This window comes from Lonchura striata, chromosome 14 (assembly GCF_046129695.1).
Source record: "Lonchura striata isolate bLonStr1 chromosome 14, bLonStr1.mat, whole genome shotgun sequence".
Taxonomy (NCBI): Eukaryota; Metazoa; Chordata; class Aves; order Passeriformes; family Estrildidae; genus Lonchura; species Lonchura striata.
Genome location: NC_134616.1, coordinates 19,041,273 through 19,064,515, shown reverse-complemented (window position 1 = coordinate 19,064,515; position 23,243 = coordinate 19,041,273). Strand labels below are relative to the sequence as shown.

The following is a 23,243-nucleotide window of genomic DNA, read 5'->3' as shown; positions in this document are numbered from 1 at the left end:
CCGGAGAGAAAGGGGCTAACTCGTCCCTTCCTGTGGCCAAGTGCCTGCTGCCGCGGGATGCTTTATTGCATGGCCCAGCAACAGAGCTGGCCCTACCCTTCCTCTGGCAAAAGCTTCTCCCAGCTGTGTCAGCTGCTTGGCAGGCCAGGTCTGTGTGGGATGAGCAGCACTCCAGAGCTCTGTTGCGGTGACAGACACAGGGCTGCCACATGTGTCCGAGATCCCACACAACCTTCGGTGGCTGCCCAGAGGTTTCCAGTGGGTGCAGGAGGTTCCAGGGGGACGTGGGGACCGGTGGTCACAGCACGGGGCTGTCTGGGGAGCTGTGCTCTGCCTGGCCTGGCTGCGTGCCTTGCAGCTGCTGTGCTGCACATTAGCACTGAGCCGCGGCCGTTTTAAGCAGGTCTGACAGCTTCCAGCCCTTCTGCTCCTTCTCCGAGTCGTGGCTAAACGCTGCTTGTGACAGAGCCAGAGGCAACTGGGGGCATTTTAATACACATTGCCCATTGAGTAATGCACACAGCTGCCCTGCTGCGGCCACCAGTCTAGGGAGGGGCTGGTGCGGGGGTGTGCCTGTTTGATGCTGGGCTCCCTGAAGGCAATGCCACACCTGGGCTGTGCCCAGCATCTGAGGAGAAGCCCGAGATTGCAACAAATCGTGATGCACTGGGGGGGAAGGATGGCCTGAACCAGGCTCTGCCCTACACACACACACCCCACCCAGCAGCCTGGCACAGAGGGTCCCCATGGACCCTGGGCAAAGGTGGCTTGTCAGGCACTGTCAGAACTGGTGTTGTGCAAGAAAATCGATCACTGCTCAGTCAAGCAACTGAAGCTGGGTGTGGAGCAGCTGTGTGAGTACCCAGCTCTCCTGCAGTGCTCATGGTAGGGAGTGGGCGATGAAGCACCATGGCAGCCGTGCTTCATGACCCCATCCTGGACTGGTTTTGTTGGGCAGCGGGACCCAGGGAGCCTGATGCTCTGACTGCTGCAGGGCAGCTCAGCATCGGTCCAGGGCTCCCTTCAAGATGCCTCTCAGTCAATGAACCCTGGTAAGCACAGGGCAGGGTTGTGCATCCATCCCAGGTACTGCTGGACTGTGTTGCCTGCTCAATGGCATAGTGGGTGGCAGCTTGCAGCTCACCCTCTATACATACATACATATATATATACATGCACACATGCACACACACATATATATATATATATATATATAAAATAGGGTGAGCTATATTAGTATGCCCTATATACATCCTGTATATAACAGGCCAGCAACAAAATCAGTCAAGCTGCTGACCACCCATAAGCAGTCCCTGTGAGAGGCAGCAGGGCAGGAGAAGCAGGAAAGCTCTGCCCTGCTCTGCAGCAGCAGCTTGAAGGCACTGGGGCAGGTGAAGCCCAGCTTGCACTGGGGTGCAGGGATCTCCCTGCCACTGCACTTTCACAGATTCAGTGCATGTGCCAGAAGTGTGTGGGAGAGTTGAAATTAATTGCTGCCCTTCAGATGCTGCCATGCAAACATCTTAAACAGGAAACGGTGCCTGCTCTGTGGAGGCATTGCAGCTGATGCTACCTTGGCAATGGCAGAGGGAGGCAGCAATCAGATACATCCATCAAGACCCAAATCCATGCCCTGTTTCAAATGATTTCTGTAATCCCATCAGGCAAGACTGAAACATTGCTATGGGCAGCGGCAGGCTGTAGGAGAGGCAGCTCCTGCCAGGAGGCCATGAGTGGGAGGGGAAAATGCCCCCATGCTCGGAAGGGGAATGACAGAGGTGCTGGGTCTTGCTGCGCCATGCTGCTGGGAGCCTATGGGTGGCTGCTGACACTGAAGCCCGGTGCGTGGCAGGGCTGGGCCGGGCCCCAGGGCTGAGGCTGGGTTGGGGCACCCCATACTGAGTACCTGCCGAATCCTCCCTAGACTCTCTGGGCACTGCGGAGCAGTACGAGAGGCGGGGACCGCTCCCTTGGCTGTGGGGAAACGTGCCGGGGCTGAAGGGTGTTCCGGCTGCCGTGGGATGCGCGGAGCAGCACGGCCCGGGGCTATGCGAGGGTGGAGCGGGACCCTTGCAGAGTGACTGGGGCAGGCACAGGTTGCAGTGGGGCAGGATTCTGTATGCCCAGGACAGTGCAGGATGCCCGGGGCCGCGCCGGGATGCCCCCACAGACGGGATCGTTTACTGGGGTGGTGCGGGGCGCCCCAGGCTGTGCAGGTGTTCCGGTCGGGAAGGTGGGGGTGACCCCCTCCGCCCAGGGCCGATAGCAGGGCAGGTTTGGGGGACCTGGGGAACAAGGGTGCAGGGGCGGCTGGTGCCGGTACCCGGAGGGAGCGGTACCGGACTGCGCGGCGCTCGGCGGGCGCGGCATCCCCTCGGCGCCGCGACCGGGGCGGCGCAGGTGCCGGGCCGTGCGGTACCGGGCGCGGCGGCGGGGCTGCGAGATGTCCGATCAGGGCGGTCGCGGTGTCGGTGCCGGGCAGCGGTGCCGGGCAGCGCGGCGGCAGCGAAGGGGTGCTGCGGCACGGCCCCTCCCCAGCCCGCCTCCGCCGTGCCCGCGCCGCGCGCTCCCGGTGCGGAGTCGGGCCGGACTGAGCGGGGCGCGGGACGGCCGCCACCGGCATGGCCCAGCCGCGCCGCCGCTCCCGACGGTGAGTGCGCCCGCCGCGCCCCGCCCCGCACGGACCGGCACGGCACGGCGCGGCGCGGCACGGCCCGCGGCGGCTCGTGATGGGGAGGGCGGCCGGACCGGCCGCACGGCGCGGGGCTGGGCTGGCCGCCGCTCCGGCCGTGGGGCTCTCGGGGCGGGGGCTGGTCCCGGTTCGGGCCGCGGTCCGGGAGTCGGGCGGCGGAGCGGGGCGCGGCGGGGCGGGGGTTAACGGGTGGGGCCGAGCGCGGCGGCGGCGGTAACGGCGAGGGTTAAGGGGGCCGGATGAGCGGCCGCGGCGAGCCGGCGGGTTGCCATGGCGACGTGCTGAAAGGGGGATTGTGCGCCCGCCTCAGCTGCGCGGCCCGCGGCCCGGCCCCCGCCCGCATCCGTCGGGCCGTCCGGTCCGCTCGGCCCGGCCCGTCAGACCCGGCACGGAGCGCGGAGCGGGGCTCTCCGGCTGGAGCGCTCTCACCCCGGGGGACTGGGATCCCCCCCGGGGCTGTGGGGTGTCTGTGGTGTGGTGTAGGTACTCAGGGTACTGCTGTATGTAGGTCCTGGGCGGTGGGTTATTTAGGGTGCAAGGATGCGCCTGGTGCTGACAGGCACGAGGCTGTCATGGTGTGAGCATCCCTGGGTCAAGGGCAGGCAGGAGATCCCCTTGGCTCAGTTTATTTGGCATTGCATTCGGCATGACTTTAGCCATTGGGCTTCTGGAGTGAAAGGACATTCCCTGTTTCCCTCTTGGGTCCGGGACCGAGTTGGAGGCAGGCTTGCTGTCAAAAAGCTTGCCACACTCATTCCTGACCGAGGCAGCAGGCCAGATATCCATCCATTCATCCATCTACCCATCTGTCCCTGAGTGGGGTGTTGCTGGTGGCCTCAGCCATGCACGCTGTGGCTGGAGTTAGCACCGTTCACCTGAGCTTCTCTCTGTTGTGCTGGAAGCCATGGAGCAGGACAGGGGGGTGGGTGATGGTCAGTTCTGGGATCTGTCTGCATCCGGTGCTGTCAGCAGCAAGGGAGAGAAATGGTGACGGATCTGAGGCCTTTGTCCAGCCAGTCAGTTTCTGGACCACACTCTCCTAAATGGTGACACCTCCTAATGCCTCTACCGGCAGCCTTTCCCAAGGCCACAGACCTCCCTTAGGGAGGTGGCTCTGACATGACATCCCTGACAGGCTGGGATTTTTGTTCCATCCTTTGAGAGTACCTCATCTGATGCTACTGCTGGCTCGGCCCCAGGCAGAGCCAGCTCCCCACAAGCTCCTGTTCTGGCCATGCTTTGTGCCAGCCTGGTGGGACCTTCCTTCCTCGGCAAACCAGGGTCCTCTGTGGAACTGGGAGCAGCTGCCAACTGGGTAAGGAGTGGATGTGTCCTCAGAGAGGGAGCTGCTGGTTGCCAAGGCAGGAGTCACTCTTAGCTCTGGGAAGTGCCTTTGCCAGGCGTGCACCCCAGCACCCATGCCAGCACCCGCTGCAGGGCTGGACACCCAGAGGTCTCCACTGGAACCTGACCTCTGCCTGCTCTGCCGGCTGCAGGTGGCCGCCACCAGAGCTGCTGTCTGCAAAATGGTTAAAGGCTGACATTTAGAGGTCACACTTTTAGCACTGTGCATGTGTTTGCTTCATTTGCATTTGCAGTTAGCCGGGCTCGAGGCTTTGCCACTCGCATGTGCAGTTGCCATGGTTACGTGTGCAGTCGGGATGTGGAGTTTGGTTGGACACCTGCAAACACGCAGCTCTCAACCTCCAGAGCACAAACAGAAGCTGCCAAGGTGCAGGGCAGCCCTCGGACATGGGCCTGAGGGCCCTGCACAGTGCTGGGCTGAGAAAATGGGAGCTGCAGTGCCCCATCTTGGCAGGGTGTGCGTGGTGCTGCCTTGCACAGCCTCCAGTTGCCCACAGCAGCCAGCATCTAGGGCAGCCTTGTTAGAGAGGTGGATTGAGCCGATGTCAAGGGGGTTGCCCTGCATTTTTCATCTGGGGCTGGTTTTTTTTCCAGAGCCCATGTAGAGGTTTTTGTCTCAAAGGGCTGGAAGGAAGCTGCTCAAGAGCAGAGTGGTGAGGGCAGCCAGAACCTGGGAGTCGTGAGTGGAGCTACTGAGCAGACTGCCCAGGGACAGGGGCCTGCCAAAGCTTCAGGAGGCAGCGTGGGAATTGGCAGGGCACTCTGTGAGGCTCCAGATGTGTCTGTGTCTGTCCTGGCTCTCTGTGGGGGCTGCTCTGGGTGCTCATGTCCAACACAGACAGGAAATTTTTTTTTCCAGATGTCTTTTGATCAGCATCATGTCCGCCAGCAAAAGCAAGTAGATAGTGACTGTCAAAATCCTCTGGCAGGTCCATGTTGGCCTTTATGTCAAGGGAGGAGGTGTTTTAGGACAGCTAATAAGAAAGGGACCTTGAGGTCATCAAGTCTCTAAGCTCCATATAAGCAATTCCCAAACAGCATCGGCTCAGCCAGCTCCTTAAGCCCCCCCAGCTACAGTGAGTCTGCTGCCTCCCAAGCAATTTGCTGCCATCTTCCTGCATTCTTCCTTCTAGAAGCTATTTCTTTGCAGCAGGCAGGGGAGAAAGGAAGCTCTCTTGGCTGTCCTGGAGCTACTGTGGCCTCAGACAGAGCAGTGTGGAAGTGTCCAGGCTGCACTGGTGGCAGCTGGAGGGATCCAGTAACAGTAGAAGGGTGGAAGGATGGTGGGAAGTGTCAGGGATGGGGACACAGAGTGTGTGTATGTGCAACAAGTTATGGAGCTGTAGAGGAGCCTGTGGAATCTCGGAGCAGAGCACAGAGGGGCTGTGTATCTGCCATCCTGAAGCTGTGCACCAAGTGTAGAGGGATGGGGACAGTTTGGCTGTGTCCTTGGAACTGCAGTGCCACTGGGAGGGAAGTTGCCGACTCCCTGTGGGATCCCAGACAGAGATTGCTCCACTGGTGGTCTGTGGTTATTGGCTGCCACTGACAGTGCTTTGAAAGGCAGCCAAGGGCGTTGTGGCTCTGGGTTGGCACAGAGGGGAGGTGCTCGCAGGCAGCACAGCAGGAGGAGGCAGGTTGCAGGAGGAGGCAGGTTGGATCCTGGTACCAGGGCACTCGAGGAGAGCTGGGTCTGAGGACTGAGCTGAGCTGAGCTGGGTGGTGCTGGATGGGGGACTGAATGTTCTGGTGGGCTCCTACCGTGATACTCCCCAGAGCTGGGCGCAGGGAGCAGGCTGTGACCAGCACTGTGTGCTGCTGCCCTCAGCAGGATTCTGCTGTGGGTGTGAGGGGAATGAATAAATGGTCCTGCAATTGCCAGAGCTGCCAGTCTGAACCCACATCATTCAGACCCTGGAGCGAGTCTGACTGAGAGGAAATGGGGATGAAGAGGGAGCAGTGGAAAGACATGGGTGCTTCTGGCTGCAGCTGCCAGGTCCTGTCTGGTTTGTGTAGCTCCTGAACGTTTTCCCTGGATGGGAGGTTATGTGCAGTTTGGAGGCTTGTCTGGGCTCAGTAGTCATGTGGTATTGCAGTCCATGATGAAACCTGCATTCCTGCTAAGTCTTGAAGTTGTGTGTGGAAACTCTGCCCTTGCAGTATATTCCTTTTGCCATGTTGTCTGCCTGGCAGCAGGGACAGCACGTGAGCAAGATTTTGTTCTGGGGAATGTTGTTTGGGATGAGACCACCTTGGCAAGGAGCTCAGAGGATTGTTGGTAAAGAAGCCTTGTTCCTGACACTGCAAAATGCAGAACAGTGGAGTAACATCTGTTATTTTCAAACTGCATCTCAGTGCAAGCACATCCTGTAAAGTGCCTGGCAAGCAGAGTTGAAACTTTGCCTGGTGGCCAGATGCTCTGACCGTGCCAGCAGAGCAGGTGGCAAAGTTTGGGAAAGGTTGCAGAGAGGGCATGTTACAGGGCTTGTACATTGCTTGAGCCTTGTTTGGGTCTGGGCCTGGGCTGCTGAGGGCAAGGATGGCTGGGAAGAGTTTGGTCAGGAGGCTTCCAGGATGGGCTTGGGGAGGCGACTTCTGAGAATGCCCTTTTGTGATGATCAGGGGCTGCAGGGACTTGGCCTTCATCGAGCAGTTGGTGCTGCTTGAAAGGAGTGGGAGAAGATGCCCAAGTCTGTAATGTGGCCAAAATGTCTGTGTGGCACTCCTTGTGGAGGTGATCGTGTCCATGTCCTGCTGCTGGCATCCAGTGCTAAAGGAGTTGTGAAGGTGAATGTGTGAGTGCAACTGTCTTCATGTCTTTTTTCTGCCCTCACATAACTCCAGGCACCACTGAGCAACTTGAGGATTCGTGGGACAGTGATGGAGGAGAAGGGGACAGTGGTCGCTCTGTGTGTCTGTCTCTAGAGCTGCCCACGGGGAGCTCAAGAGAGTTGTGTGGGTGTTGAGATCATTGTGCAGTCAAATGCCTGGAAGTTGCAGCAGAGTTGGTCAGAGGTCTGGTGGCCTCTGAAAAAAAAAAAAAAAAAAGGCTAAATAAAGCAGGGTTCTTCAGACTGGGAAATAAACAACAGAAGATGGATAAGATGTGTCTACAAGAGGCCAGGAGAGAAGCAATAGAGGTTAACTGTTCATTGTTTATTTTCATACAAGTACAAGGTCACATCAAATTAAGCTCTCAGGAGGTGCCAAACAGGAGGAGGGGCATTGCCTCTTACAGATGTGCTATCAAATCACAGAAGTCCTCAGGACAAGGTGTCATGAACAGCAAAACCTTGCATTAGTTTTGGGAGAAATGGGATGATATCAAGAAGGACAAGAGGTTCCCTCAGAACTAAAAAATACACTGAGATCCACCTATGGCTTGAGCACCTGCTGAGCTGTGAGTTGCTTTTGTTTCTGACTGCTTGCAAGTACACAGAGCAAGGTGGACTTTTGGTCTGCTCTGTTATTTTCATAACATTCTGCCCACCAGAGAGTGTGGAGCCAGGAGGGAGCTCTGGGCTGTGGTAAAGAAGGATGGGTATATTCCCATTCAGTCCTGTTACTTAGCTTGGCACAGGGTGATAGATTCGTGCTCAGTCCTGCTTCCTCACTGAGAGCATGGGATGCTTTCCCCACATGATGGAGGTGCACCTGCTGGGAGATGCAGGACCTGTGCTAAGCACCAAGCCTTGGCTTCACAGGACCCTTTGCTGGAGACCTCTGACAGGCTTTTGTCTACTGATCAGGTACTAATTCAGTTGGTTTGAAAATGAATGGCAGTGTATCTTCCTGCTGTGTTCCCTGACAGCTCTGGTTCCCTGGGCACAGGGACACGCTGGCAGCAGAGCTAGAGTCTCATCTTAGAGCTGGCCCAATCCCCTGGTACTTGCTGCACATGATAGGTACTGTGGGATCACCAGGGATCTGATTCTCATCTGCCCCTCCTCCAATCCCCTGTCTCTGCCTGTTCTCATACACATCAGTGTCAGTTTTGTTCCTGGTTTTGTCCTCAAATGATAAAAGACTCATTTCCTGCTACCTGTGAGGTCCCGTTCAGCTTTACCTTGATGAATGTGGGATGCCAAAAGGCTGTTCCCAAGCTCCTGAGCAGTCCATAGGCATGCAAGGGCAAAAGGAAGATGTGAGCCTTGATTTGGGAGTGGTTGGTTTCTTGTGGGAGAAGTAGACTTGGAGAGGAGGATGCGGGGATGAGCTGGGGATCCAGCAGTGCCCCGTGGCTTTTGGCTGGCAGGCAGCAGTATGAGGTCAAGTGAGGCTGTTGCTTATGAAGAGGATGCTGTTTCTCATCCTTATTAATTCCAGGAGGACTGAGGGAAGTGTCCAGCCAGTAGCACAAAGGTGTCCTTGGAAACTACAAAGCAAGATTTCCCTTGGATAGCAGCTGTCCTGTGCCTTAAGAAAGAAGCAATCTCTGTTCCTGTCTGGTCTTTTTGGTCTCTGTTGCCATTGGGGTCTCTGGATGAGAATCTGAGATTGCAGATTTGGGCAGGGAGCTGCTGTACTTTGATACTCACTACTTTAAGAGAAGCCAGTTGGTTTCCTACTCTTTGTAACAAAAATCTCCTCCTGTGTCCACCGGGAGCAATGTTTCCAAGTGGGCATTTGCTGAGGCAGAGCTTTGCTCAGGGACCTCTGAGGAGCAGCAGGGATCACAAGAGCTGTCTTGGCACTTGAACTTGACTTTCCTTGGCATTGTTGGTCCTTGCAACATGCCTGTCTGTCCTGCTTCATTCTGGTCTGCTCCCTCTGTTGAGACAGGGTATCCCCAGGCTGCCTGATTTGCTCCAGTCCAGCTTATTTCCTAACATGAGGTGGTATTTGCAGTAAAACACATTAAAGGATTTTTTTTTTGCCAGAGGTTTTAGGCTTTCTGCTTTTTTGTGCTCAAAGATAGAAAATATGAATTTACAAGGGAAAATATAAAATACACTTTGGATTAAATTTGAATGGGTTTCCTTTCTAGCTGCTGGCTTGCCTGGCCTACAGTCTTTAGTGAGCCCTGGCTGCATGGGCAGGACTTTGTGGAGCTGCTGTGGCTGCAGGCTCCAGTCCAGGGTGCTTCCATGGTCTTCTGCTAAACCACACCAGCTTTGGTTTTGGTTTGGGAACATGAGCAGCTGAGTGCCTTGTTGAGGGCAGGCTCCCCTGCTTAAGGAAGCTGCTCCTCTTAGCTGGCTAGAGGCTGTTGTGGGCTCGGGCTGCACCATGGGCTGCACCGTACACCTGGGCTGCCGAGGTCCTTCCGAGGCACTGACACCACATCTGTCTGGGCTGCCAGCTGTGCACACAACCTGTGCTAGCGGTGGTCTCTGGCTGCGACAACTGTATGAACTCTTTAGGTTGCTTACCGGAGCACATACCAAATCTGTGCATTTCCAGAATTCCTGGGAAAGCCTGTAGGGTTTCTGGGGAGACCAGTAACTCTGGCATGGGCTTTTCTCTCACTGAGGCGCAGATGGGCGGTTTTGGACGCTGTGTCGTGCCAGCAGCACTCGGGGGTAGCCCTTGTGTCAGGGCCCCGGGCTCCTGGCGTCTCTCCGCCGTGAGCCGCTGCCGCCGGTGCCTGTCGGGGCTCTGCCCGGGAGCTGCTCCGGAGCTCCAGCCGCGATCCCGGCTCTCAGCAGCGGCGTGGGGCGAGCGGGAAGGCAGATGTGAAGAGGGGGAGGGTGGCTCCTCCAGCACCTGTGCCTTATTCCGGAGCGTGCGAGTGTGAAATTCAATTTGTAGACAGCCGTAGCTGTGAGGAGCACGGGCCGCAGCGTGCGGAGCAGGCGGGTGTGGGAGCGGCGCACGGCGCGACCGCCGCCAGCCTTGCGGAGGCTGACGTCAGGCGGGACGGGGCTGGTGCGGGACGGGGCTGGTGCGGGACGGGGCTGGTGCGGGACGGGGCTGGTGCGGGACAGGGCTGATGCGGGACGGGGCTGGTGCGGGACGGGGCTGGTGCAGATGGGGCTGGTGCAGATGGGGCTGGTGCGGGATGGGGCTGGTGCGGGACGGGGCTGGTGCAGACGGGGCTGGTGCGGGATGGGGCTGGTGCAGATGGGGCTGGTGCGGGATGGGGCTGGTGCAGATGGGGCTGGTGCAGACGGGGCTGGTGCAGATGGGGCTGGTGCAGATGGGGCTGGTGCAGATGGGGCTGGTGCAGATGGGGCTGGTGCGGGACGGGGCTGGTGCGGGACGGGGCTGCTGCGGGATGGGGCTGGTGCAGACGGGGCTGGTGCGGGATGGGGCTGGTGCAGATGGGGCTGGTGCAGACGGGGCTGGTGCAGATGGGGCTGGTGCGGGACGGGGCTGGTGCAGACGGGGCTGGTGCAGACGGGGCTGCTGCACATGGGGCTGGTGCGGGACGGGGCTGGTGCGGGACGGGGCTGGCGCGGGATGGGGCTGGTGCAGATGGGGCTGGTGCGGGACGGGGCTGGTGCGGGACGGGGCTGCCCACCGCTGTGTTCTCTGCGAGCGCAGCTCCCGCAGGAGCTCTGCCCAGAGGTGCTGCCCCGGGATGCTGTCCCCTGCCGTGCCGGGGCGCGGAGCGTGCTGCAGCTGGCAGGGAAAAGGACCTGGTGCCCTCTGCCACCGACAGCTTGCAGGGTGGTGGTGTGGATGGAGGAGTCCATGGTGCTTCCAGCAGCAATGGCATTTTCCTGCCCCCACATTTGGATCTTTTGGATGATCTTTCCAGTGAAACCTGCTTGCTGGTGTGAGCAGAGGGAATGTGCATTACAGCATTAGCAAATGCACCTTGCACTGATCTGTGTTCTGTTGTTCCTCTGCTTTGCTACCAGTGGTAACTGGTCCCCATCTCCTGCCCCAGGTCAGGGTATCCCATTCCCTGCTTCTCCGAGAGCAGCCCTCTGTTGTAGATGAAGAGTCCAGTGCTGTGAGGAGGGGATTGTGGTCTCCCAGGTCAGCCACAGAGAGCTGAGACTTATCGTGCCCCCAGGAAAGCTGCAGTGTCATGGAGCAGTGGGTCACTGCTGATGCCAGTAGACTCAAAGGGACATTTGCAATATGGTCAGAAAATTGTGTCTGATCTTTGGGCAGGGCCACTCACACTAACATAAAACTCAGCATTTGAGTCCAGTGGGGTGTGCTGGGGCACACAGCAGGGCGGTGGGCTGGAGTTCAGCTGGGGCGTCTCTCTGGCAGGACAGGACAGGACCTGCAGCTCTCCCAGCTGTGGGAAACTTGGGAGCATGGGGTGGCACAGCCCTGCATCCCAGGCTCTGTGCACCTGTGTTTGTGCAGAGCCTGTCTGGTGTTTCACCTGGCAGTAGGGACTATGGAGGTGGTGTGGACAATGAGCTCAAACATCTCCTGGGACAGCTTTTCTGGGCAAAGACCCTGCAATGAGGAAACAATTTGGTGCTGGACTGCAATGCTTGGCTTTTCCCGTGCCCTGAGGGAGCGCATGTGGCGCGGCTGCCTGCACCACCTCATGGGTGGTAGCTCTCTTGGGATGGCCCACACCATTCCTTGCACAGGGATGTGCTCTCCTCATAGAGCCATCTTGCTCCACAGGCTTGGTGTTTCGTGGTACAAGATAAGGCAGTGATAACATGTGCACAAAGATGGTTCTTGTACACTGCCACATAACTTGTAACCTTATCTCTTCACAAGAAAACTTATTGTGTCATGTTACAGCTTCTGTGCAGAAGTTAGTTCCTGCTTGTCTTCAGCTATTTCCTTCATCTTTGTTCTTTGTCCTGGGTTTTATTACCTTTATCCCAGATTATTTCCATGACCTGTTTCACAATTCTGCTCTGGAAAACCTTTCTGAGCTGATAAAAAGTGGAGTGATGTTAGGCAGAAATGGGTGGTTGGGGAAGATGTTGGTAAAGGAAACAGTCCTTTACTGGCTGTGCTGCTGAAACCAGAGGCTCCAAAGCCACTGTCTGAATTTCAACCCTTGATAAGTGGATTTGGCTTCCTGCTTTGAGTCAGTAAAAATGAAACATTGACAACTTATTTTGGATGAAGCTGTTCCCATTCAGAACACTCTTGGATTTTGTGCCCACCCTAATCACATTTGCAGGAAGTCCATGTATTTTAAGCTGCAGTCGGTTCCTCTCTGCCCAGCCCACCTCCTTACATTTATAGAGCCTCCCCCAGTCCACACTAGTCCATGGAAAGCATTGGCTGTGCACACTCTCACCTGCCTGCAGCCACTGATGCTTTCTGAGCTTTCCTTGGCACTGTTCTGGCACAGGTGGTGGTATGGGTAGGACATGGTGCAAGTTGCCTATGGCCTGTTTGTTGTCTTCATGTCCTTTGTATGGCTGGGTGCCCAGAAAGGATCTTGAGAGGCTGGGGTGTGGGAACTCAAAATGTCTCTCAGACATTTTTAGAGGTTCCAGGCCGTGGTCAGAGGCAGTCTGGACCCTGGCAGGCAGCTGGAATCAGCTGTGATTTTGAGTTTGAACCATGGAATGAATTACCAACTTTGAAGGTGGAACAAGCAGTCACAAAGGGTTAGATAGTATAGTAAATGTAGTCACAAAGTAGAGGGGAAATTTTTTTGGTAGTGTACAGGGGGGTTTTAGCACATGTACAGGGGGGTTTTCGCTTTGTACATGGGGGTCAGAAGTTCTAAGATGGAGGAAAGTGGGCTGATCCTGTTCTTCCTCCTTCTTCTTCCTTACCTCCATGTTCTTGGTGATGTTGGCACTCGCAGATTGGTTTAGAGTAGAAAAACACTTGGCAACGTAGGTAGTAGGTATTGGGGAATAATTGTAAACATGTTATACGTAATATATCTTATAAAAGATAGCAGCAGTCCTGGGCGGGGAGAGAGAAGAAGAAGACACCGGACAGTCAGGGTGTCAGGAGTGTGTGCGTCTCTGCCTGGGCCGCTGATCAAACAGCTGCAGCCCGAGAACATAATCTGTTAGATAACTAGCAATAAATCGTTTTGAGACCCAACAAGAAGAGGCTGCGGAGTTTTTCTTTGGGAACACGGGTTGGAGGAGAAGCTTTACCACCACACGAGACCCCAAACCAAACCCGGGGTTCTCACACTGGGGTATGAGAGAGTTTTGGGCAAGGACATTGCATCAGCAGCTTGGTTTCATACTTGCTTCAGTTTCAGGCATTTCAGAAATGGGGGTGTCATTGAGCCAGCCTCTTTGTGTTGCCAAAATCTCCTTTCTTTATTAGACTACAAACCTGCTTTTGCTGACATAAGAAATATTAATGTGTTTGGACTTGGACTTTCAGAAGCTTATTGATAAGAGCCTTGTGCTTGTGTAATTGTTCCCTAACACAATTCAGTCATAATGATCCATGTTAACTTTAAAAATGGCCCCTGTTAGCCATGGTAATTTCCAGGGCAATCATTTAGGAGAGGAATCATCACTCTGGCAGATGTGAGGAGGATGGTGTTGAGCAGGTGGATAATGTCAACGTGTGGCTTCCTGAAGCTGGAGAAGGAAGTGAGGGGAATGCTGCTGGTGGAGTCAGCTCTCTCTTCGCTGGGTGAGATTTGCACTTGGGCTGTTAGCTGTGGAGTGTTGATCACAGATTTGAGGGAGATTATACTGCCTTAGAGTAGGTGCCTGATGCTTGTTTGTGATGTGTGGGAGAGTGAGCAAGTTGTCTTGGCATGAACTCTGTGCTGGTGCCAAGGGCTTGCTGAAAGCAGATTGTCTGTCAGCTCACTCCTGAGTACTCGTCTGGAAGTTCCAGGGTTCTGTGCATGCACTTTTGCATTGTCAGTCACCTGCCTGCACAAAGCCAGAGGTGGGGTAATTCTAATATTTATTTGTGAAGCACTGATTAGAATAGAATATAGAATATAGAATATAGAATATAGAATAGAATAGAATAGAATAGAATAGAATAGAATAGAATAGAATAGAATAGAATAGAATAGAATAGAATAGAATAGAATAGAATAGAATAGAATAGAATTATTTCAGCTGGAAGGGACCTACAATGATCATCCAGTCAACTGCTTGGCCCACTCAGGGCTGACCCAAAATTAAGGCATGTGGTTAAGGGCGTTGTCAAATGCCTCTTAAACACTGACATGCTTGAGGCATCGACCACCTCTCTAGGAAGTCTGTTCCAGTGTTTGACCACCCTCTGCCTAAACAAATGCTTCTTAACGCCCAGTGCAACCCCTCCCTGGCACAGCTTTGAACCGACCCCACGTGCTATCGCTGGGCACCAGGGAGGAGAGCTCGGCACCTCCCTCTGCACTTCTCTGCTCAGGAAGCTGCCAGGAGCCCCGAGGTGGCCCCTCCGCTGGTGCCGGAGCTGCGCTTTGCGGTGTGGCGGGGCCGGTGCTGACGGGACAGCTCCGGCGGGCTGCGGGGAGCCTCGGCCCGCCCGGGGCTCGGGAGCCGCCCCGGTGCCGCCGGCCGTCCCCGCTCACCCGGACACAGCTGGGCCACATCCCGGTGCCGCCGGCCGTCCCCGCTCACCCGGACACAGCTGGGCCACATCCCGGTGCCGCCGGCCGCGGGGAGTCCCGGGGCTCCGAGGTCCCCGGGCTGAGCCCGGCGCTTCCTTGGCTGCCGGCGGTTCGGGCTGGGGAGCGAGTGCGGGTCCGGCCGTGCTCGGAGGGTGCTGCTCCTCGGCCTCTGCCCCTGCAGGTGAGTGTTTGCACCTCGAAACTGCAAGTTGCAGGGTGAGGGAGAGAAAAACTGCCACCGTGTCTTCATGCTGGGTTCAGAAAAGCCATAATGTGAGATAATCCAGATTATTCCTATCCAGAACGTGGCAATAAATAGCTTGCTTCCAGCAGCTATCTGAGCCATGTGGGAACCCGCCAGTCCACCGGGAGGCTGCTGCCACTGCCTTCTTCCTGTCCTGGCAGAGCCTTCTGCTCACACAGCAGCTGTGGGCTGTGCCATGTGGCCCTGTCTCAGCTTTCCACCAGGCTCCTGGGAAGCAGTGAGTGCGAAGGTCATTCAGAATCTCTACTGACTCAAGGTGAGCGTGTAGCCCACTCCAAAAAACTCCAGGCTTTCAAGCACAGTTGTCCTTGGATCCTCTATAATGGTCACCTTCTTGCATCAGCAGTATTGGGTGCTGACCCCAATAGTGTCCCTCCTGCAGTGCTCCCAGGCTGTCCTTCAGCAGCATCACCAGTCACAGCTCAGTGACACTGAGAAACCTCCTGCATTTTTTGAGCTCTTGATGCTAAACAAGAGTTGGAAATGATCCAGGTTATCTCACCTGCTGGGTAGCATATCTTCTGGAGCAGGGCATCGAGCAGCGTGCTGACATTCAACACCAGAAATGTCTGGAAAGGCTGAAATGTGGGCAAGGGAAAGGTCTGCTTTGCCCCTGGTGTCCTTCCCAAGGTGGGCTTGGCTTCTTCATGGAGAACTCATTAAAGGCTCTGGAGCAAATGGTGACAGGCCATATTGCAGTGGGAGGCCTTTGGCACCACAGCAGAAGTGGCTCTTGAAATTGTCTGTTTCTAGGGATTTTGAGTAACATTCTTCTGTTATGAATGGAAGCTCTCGAGGATCTTGGCATGTGTCTGGGAGTTGTCAAAGAGCTTCTGTCCCACATATGTTCTTGCAGCGTTGAGGAACTTAACTGACACTTCTCACGTGGTCCCACATCCTCTCCCCAGGGCAAAGGATGTGCAGTGGAGTGTCTCATAGGCTTCTGATGCTCAGCTTAAAATATTGGTGGCACTGTGGGTAGGAGCTAGGAAAGGCAAAGCATAGGGACATATCTTGATGCAGACAAGGGTGAGGTTTGTAATGTTTTCCTTCTGTTCCATTGGAGTGACTGTGGTGCCTCCATACGGGGGAGCTGCAGATGTGCCTCAGGAGAGTGAGCTGGGGAACACTGGACTCTGGGAGAGGCCTCTGCAAGTGGAGAATGGATGTTTTGGGCACCACGGTGCTGGGAAGCCTCCTGAGTGCTCTGCTCTGCAGCCTAAATGCTGAAGGGTTCATGGCCAGGGTGCCTGTGTATACCCAGATGGTGGCAAATGCTGAATGAATGAGGGCAGGGGCAGACCTGCCAGCTAGGATAATGAGAAGTGTAGGAGACTGGGCTGGAGGGGCTGCTGGGAGTCACTTGGTCCATCCCTCTGCCATGTAGCACCCTTTACAGGTAACCATGGAGTGCTTTAACTTTTCCTGGTGTATACTTAACTTCTCTTTCTTAATATGGATGTGTCTCCTACCTTGCACAAAAGGGCAGAGTGTTCTGAATTTTTTTTACAGTGGCCTTTGCATGTTATAAAACTGTGCCCTGTGACTTTTCTTGTCTAGACTAATCCCAATCTTCCAGACATTTCTCCAAAGCTTTTTGATTATCTTTCTGGTCTCTCTTGCATGGCCTCCCTCAGTCCAAATTTTTTGGGGAATGAACTGGTCTCTGGACAACAGTAAAATTGCTTGGTGTGTCTTTATGAGTTGAAAGGAGAATAATTACTTCATGTGTAAGCTGGCTTTTCACACGTCCTCCTGTAGTTGCCTTTTTTTGTGGCAATAATGTGTTGGCTCATGTTCAGTTTGTACTCACCTGAAGCCCTTGTGACCCTTGTGGCAGAACTGCTGCTGTCTCTTCTTCTGTGGCCTCTTTGTGCAGTTTTTTTTTGCCTCCCAATGCCTTACAGTCCTGTCCATCATCTCTCAGTGCTTTTCCCAGTCTGTCAGGAGCATGTCAAACTCCCATCTTGGCCTCTAAAGTGCTGGTGTGTCACGTGCAGATTTTGAAATGTACTCTGTTCTGTCATTTAGGTCATTCATGGAAAAGCAGAGCAACAGCAGCAGCAGGGCAGACCCTTCTGAAACCCTACATGTCCTTTTCAGTGTAACTGTGAGCCATCTATCACTGTTCACCAGCTCTGTGATGGACCTGGGAAATGCCCCCACAGTGCTGTGGGGCCAGGAAACGTCTGCCTTTGGCATGGATGGGTAACCTGGGATGAAACCTGCAGGCTTAGGGATGCTCTTGAGGGACTGCTGGGACACAGGGGCACAAGCACATCGGTCCAGTTGTGCTGCAGCTTCTCTGCTCCCCAGGGTTTCCTGTGGGCTTTCTGCAGTATTGTAGACAGGGTGGGATGGGGCTGGGTGAGAGCTGGGATTACTGCCCAGCAGAGGAGAGGAGATGCCAGGTGGGGAGTGAGTCTGGCAGGTGCCGCTGCCTGAGAGCTGAGCACCAGCCTGAGCTCCTGGAGCGCAGGCTGGTGGACAGGTTTGGAGCTCAGCTGAAGAAGAGAAGGCAGAAGTTTCTCATGCTGCTTGCTGGGTGCATGTTTGCTCTGAGGTGCACGGGCTGGCCCTCATCAAAGTACAACCGGCTCAGATGGTGAGCAGAGCTGCACAAGGCACAGTGGCTGGAGGATGCAAGGGGACATCCTGTCTGCTCTCTGTTGGAGCTCATCCGTCTGTGCCAGCTGGGTGCTTTGAGGTCTCCACCTGTTCTGGCTCTGAACCTCATGGGACACAGAGCCACGCGAGTGCAATGAACTTGGGGTTGGTGCTTCAGGGCAGGAGGCTGGGCCCCGATGAAGGGTCCAATACGAGAGCAGGCTGGCTGCCCGCATCTCCTCGGCCTCCTGCCAGAGGAGGTGTGGATCCGGCTTGTCTGGCTGGTGTCGAGATGCCTGAATATGCATCTGCCAGAGAGGCTTCCAGAGGATCCCACCCGCCCAGGTTTCCATGGAGAGCGTCTCTTTGTTGAGGAGGAAGTGTCTGGCAGACAGTGTGGCCGTGGAAATACCTATAGAGCATTTGTTTTGCACAGCACATGAATAACATCCCCAACAGCTAGCAGCCTCACTTCCTCTGCTCACCCACCAGTGGCCTGGCAGAGCGACCTGGGATGCCTGCAGTGTCTTTATGCTCCCAGTTTCTCACTGCATGCTTGTCTGAGCATTCCCAGTTTGGCTGTGTCTGCCCAGCCCAGCTCCATTTCTGGTTGGCAGGCACGGCTCCTGGCAGGCAGCAGCCCATCTTCGCTGGGGGACACATTTGGCTTCCCTGCTTGGAGGCAGGAGTGAGAGTTCTGTAGGCGGCAAAACTGGGAAAGTTTTTCTCCCACCTCCCATGGGATGTGAAGGGAATTGCTTCCCTGAACGAAATGTCCTTTCTCTGGTCTCTCAGTTCTTTCTCATGCTTTGGAAGACCAAGAAGCTTAAGAGCTGTTGAGGCAGCAGGCAGCAATGCAAGGCACATGCAACAACCCACAGTGGAAGGGATTAAGCTTGGGTTTTCATGGCAGTCTGTCAGCATTAAATTAAGGCTAAATTCCCATCCTAAATGTTATGTTAACATGAAGTTACATCAGAAAGCACAGAGCACAGAACAGCAATATGAGGGTATCGGATGTGTTACAGGGGTATTGTAATTATCCCAAATCAGGCATTTGAAACCCAGGGAATTTCAGATATAGGATTTGCATCATTTTTTGGGTTTGTACTTGAAGAAAACCAAACATAGGAAGGCTTAGAAGCATGTCACTGAGATTGTTTGGGTGCTTTATTCTGTGCTGCGGGGCAAAGAGTCTTTAAAAAATGATGGAACCAAATGTGGAATTACAAATGTTAAAATACTGTGAGCTGTATTTGAGTGTTAAGGCATTGTGTCTCTCCAGAGTGACATTAGAGCTGCTGGGCCTTGACTGTGCATCTCCATATCTGGACATATTTGGCTATCACTGTTGCAGCTCACCTCTGTGCCTCATGCTTTGTAAAACTCGTAATTGGAGACAGTTTTAAGTCCTGTAGCATCATTTTGTTTAAGTTAAGAATGTGTACTTAATTCTATCTTAGCTTAGGTTTTTTTTGTCTTCAGATTTTCTTGTTTTTTCCGAGCTGGATGAGGATTAGACAAAAACCCAGAGGAATATAATCATAGCATAATTCTGAGGAGCTGTAGCAAGAAGCTGTTTTTTGGCTGTGCTTTGTAAAAAGAGATTCCTCATTGTGTCAGGACAGGATGGTTACAGTGGGCGTGCGGAAGCTCCACGGATGCAAAGTGGGTTGTGAATTCAGCCCTGTGACTGGTGCACGCAGCCCAGCTGGGCAGCTGTGCAGTGGCACTGCCTGGTGCCGTGAAATTGCTTTCCTGGAGGAGTTGGTGGAGCAGCAGTGCCCAGAGCAGCAAGTGGCTGCAGCCATGAGGAAGCTCTGGAGCTGGGAAATCAGCTGGTGAGCCACCACTGGCAGGGCTATGGTGTTCCTGCAGACAGAAAATGATGACAGATCAGTTGAAATGGCTCTGCAGAGAGCACTGGATGCACTATCATAAAGATTGGAAGCTGCCTGTAGCTTACAGTCATACAAATTAGATATGACAGTCATTAATAATTAGCTTTATCCTAACCTGTGGTACCGAAGGAACCTAAGCAGAAGATTTACACTGGGCAGTTTGCTTTCCAGCAATGTCAGGCAGAGTGATGAGTCTGAAGCACCTTTGAGATCCTGCTTGGGAATACAGCTTTGGGGGGTCCCAGGCCAGCACTACACCCCTGGGATGTCGCTGTTAGGCAAAGGTCAGTTCTCTGCTGAAGAAGGAGCATTGCGGCAAGGAATATGAGATGAATGATGGTTTTCTTCCAGAGCTGCAGGCAGAACAGGGCAGCCAAGGCACTGTGCTGCAAAGGCAGCTCCAGAAGTGATGGGCAGAACTGAGCTTGGGGTCTCTGAGTGCCTCAGCTGTTTTCCTGGCCCTTGACTCAGCTTTTATTTCTTAGGCTTTGGCATCTGTTTGGGGGATAATGCAGCGGTGTCTGCTCCTGCTGGTGTGTTTCTGTCACTGCCTGGTGGGGCAGGAGGAGGTGAAGGGGAGTGATGTTCAGAGATGTACTGCCCGCCTTTGTCTGGCATTACCTGCATTCCCTTGGCTGCCTCTGGAGAGGTGCCTGCATGCCCAGCCCTGTGAGGCCTTGCTGCTTGGGTGGGCTGAATGCAGTAACATGATTTTCTGAGATGAGTGTTTAACATTTACTGTGTTACCCTGAGGCTGCCAAGTTCTTCGGGTGTATCAGGAGGGCAGGCACAGCATGGGCCCATTTCCTTAATGACCAGCAGTGAGTTGCCTGCACATGTGCAGTACAGATTTGAGACACCTTCTCTGGGGTTTTTGATCGTGTTTTGTTTGGTTGGGGTTTTTTCTGGGTTTCTGTTTGTCTGTCTGGGAGGTTTGGGGGTTTTGGGGGTTTTTTTTTGTTGTTGTTGTTGTTGTTTTGGGGTTTTTTTTTGTGGTGGTGGGGGTTTTTTTCCTGCGGATTTTCCTCACTGGATGAGGTGTTCTCTATTTGTGGAATCTCTGCCCAACTGAACCTCCACCAGAGCTGCAAACTCCCATCTGCATACAGCCCTTATTTTGTGCTCCAATAATTTCAAAGCAACTCTGCTCCCCTCTGAGCCTGGAAGAGATCTACCGGGTGGGGGATGTCAGGATGCCCTGGGGCAAAACAGAGGTGCCTCACCAGCGCTGCCGTCTCTCGCGGGGTGAGGACATGTGGCTGAGACGGGACGAGCGAGCATCCCCGGAGCCAGCCCGGCCGAGGAGCGGAGCGGGCCGGCAGCTGCGGGGAGCGCCGGGCAGCGCGGCCCCCGCGGTGCCCGGGTCCCCCGGGAGCAGCCGAGGCGGGGGGCACTTACATAAGCTCTAAACGCGCCAGGCGGTGCTGGAAGGCGAAGGGCAGAGCGCTGAGAATGCACAGAGCCTCCGGCGAGGGCTCCCTGGCACATCCGCGGGTCCCCATCTGCAGTGCCCTCCCTTCCCCGGGCCCGGGCGGCTGCCACGGCATCCTCCTGATGCTGCCGGCCCGGGCGGGACGCGGGAGCGAGCTCTGCCTCCCCGGGGCAGGGAGGAAGGGAGGGAGGGAAGATGCCCGCAAGCGCTCTGGCTGATCCCCTCCCGCCCGCCCCGCAGCCGGTCCTGCCTGGGATCTCACTGCTTCGGCCAGAGCAGGGCGAAGCTGAGGGGGACTGCGTTGGTGGGCGAGATGGGTGCCTGGCATGTGGGTCGAGTTTGCCGCTGTGTGAGGGGCGCTGGCACCCGAGCAGGGGAGCAGTGCTGTGCTGAAGGCCAGGCAAGGGGCGCAGGCTGCGTGGTGTGGGAACACGGCAGCTCCGGCTCACCGGGAGAGAAGAGGTGCCAGTGGGGTCTTGCACAGGGGCTGTGCTTGGCACGAGGGCTGTCCAAGGAGCTCTTTGTGGGGAGGGACATAGCACTGTCTGCTTATCTTGGCACCCTTACTCTGGGCAGCCCCTGAGTACTGGGGACAGGCTCTGCAGGCATGGGCAGATCATGTGTGTGTCTGCACATGCTCTGCTTGTTCAGCCCACTTTTGCCTGCTCCCAGAGCCACCTGTCTGGGTGGTGGCAGAACCAATGAGGACCCATGGGTGGGAGGCTCAGCCAAAGATCCTGGCTCCTTCTGCAGGTCTTCAACTCTTCCAGAGCAAGTCTGCTGTTAATTGCCTCCATCTCTCCACAGTATCAGCAGTCACCTCCGGGCTGGGACGCTGGCGGGAAGGCAGCAGCAGGCAGCTGGGAGGCTGTGAGGAGCTGGTGCCACATCTCCCTGCATCCGTGCTCCCGACTCACCCAGCAGAAGGTGTGGCTGGGCTGCACACTCCTGACTCCTGTCTCTTCTGCTCCATCTGTTCCTGGTGGGCAAATTGGAGACTTGGTGTGATGGGGGTGCTCTGAGACCTCGCCCCAGGAGCTTCAGGCCTGGATGTTGGTGCTGTTTCTCCCGGACAATGTGGCTGATACTCTGGAGAAGCCCTCTCTTCCCCCCTGTTCTCCAAGTGCCTGAGCTGGTGGCCAGCTGGGACCTGCGTCTCACCCTGTGGTTCCTGAGCTTTGCCTCGATGGTTGTGCAGATGGAGGGCCAGGTCTACTCGCCCACTGTCAACACGCACTATGGGAAGTTACGAGGGGTGCGCGTGCCGTTGCCCAGTGAGATCCTGGGGCCCGTGGACCAGTACCTGGGGGTTCCTTATGCCGCTCCCCCCGTCGGGGAGAAGAGATTCATGCCCCCTGAGCCACCACCATCCTGGTCAGGTATCAGGAACGCTACCCACTTCTCACCAGTCTGCCCCCAGAACATCCACAACGCCGTTCCTGAGATCATGCTGCCCATCTGGTTTACCTCCAATTTGGATATTGTGGCCACATACATCCAGGATCCCAACGAGGACTGTCTGTACCTCAACATCTACATCCCCACGGAGGATGGTGAGTCCCCACTGGGGTGACCGCAGGAGAGTGAGGTGGGGGTCACTCCACCCCTCCCCAGCAGTGGTTGGTCTCACCTGGGTGTTGTGTTTGAAGCATGTGGTTGTGGACCCTGCAGCATGCTGTCTGTTTGTGGAAAGCTTTCTCTGGCCACGCAGCTTGCCCTCTTGCCCTCAGCTGCCATCTTTGTCTCGCGTGCTCCTGCTCCTCCACGCCTCCTGGTCCCACCCCTCCACCTCCATGGCATTGTCACGGGTTCCTCTCTTGTATTGCTAAATCTGAATCCGACTCTGACTGCAGATCCACAGAGTGACAAGCTGATTTGTGCTCCCCACAGGCGCCGAGTGCCAGGTTCTGTCTTGAGTTGGTTCGAGTTCGTCCTTCCTTCCTGCTTCCCACCCTCCCCAGGTCCATGCGCTAGTTGTGGGCGTGGGCTGCGGCTGGGAGGAACACTCTCTGCCTCTCCCTGGGAAGATGCTCCGGCAAGAAAGGGACCACAGAGCCCTTTTCTGGGCCCTGGTATGGATGGGAGGTTGGGGTGCACTGGCAGACACATCGCTTGGCTGCTCCTCTGTCCGCCGGTGGGACAGCAGCAGAGCGATGAGCCTGGCGTGCCGGGGATGCACGGGGCTTGGTCCTGTTGGGGTGAGGCTGAGCGGCGCTGGGTGCCTCCTTGTCTAACCTTTTCCTTTGTAGGGGATCCCGCCTGAACTGTAAGTAGAGGGCAGGGGAGGCAGCGCCTGCCTGCACGCCCGCTCCAGCCTCACTGCAACAGGAGCCCCCAGGGATTTTCAGTGGGCCAGAAGGGACCCGCAGTGGGTCTGCTGCACACAGCAGAGCAGCCTGGCAGGTCAGTGGCTTCTTCCAGGCTGACTGGCTCCACTCCTCTGTCTCTGGGGCCCATGGAATGCATCATGCCTTCCTTCTCGCCCAGCACGGCTGGCCCAGAGTTTTCCTCCCATGGCGACGCTCCTTCCCCACCTCCCGCGGTCC

At 55.7% G+C, this 23,243-nt stretch overlaps 1 protein-coding gene across 4 annotated transcripts in view; it reads left to right on the top strand.

Moving 5' to 3' along the window:
• Window positions 1-2,554: 2,554 nt before the first annotated feature.
• NLGN3 (neuroligin 3) overlaps window positions 2,555-23,243 on the top strand; it is a 40,239-nt gene continuing 19,550 nt past the window's right edge. For all 4 annotated transcript variants that reach the window (XM_021534558.3, XM_021534557.3, XM_021534556.3 and 1 more), the window contains exons 1-2: window positions 2,555-2,650; window positions 21,505-22,250. In XM_021534558.3, coding sequence (XP_021390233.1) covers window positions 21,773-22,250 — 478 coding nt within the window. In that variant the 5' untranslated portion in view covers window positions 2,555-2,650; window positions 21,505-21,772. The remainder of the gene's footprint in view (window positions 2,651-21,504; window positions 22,251-23,243) is intronic.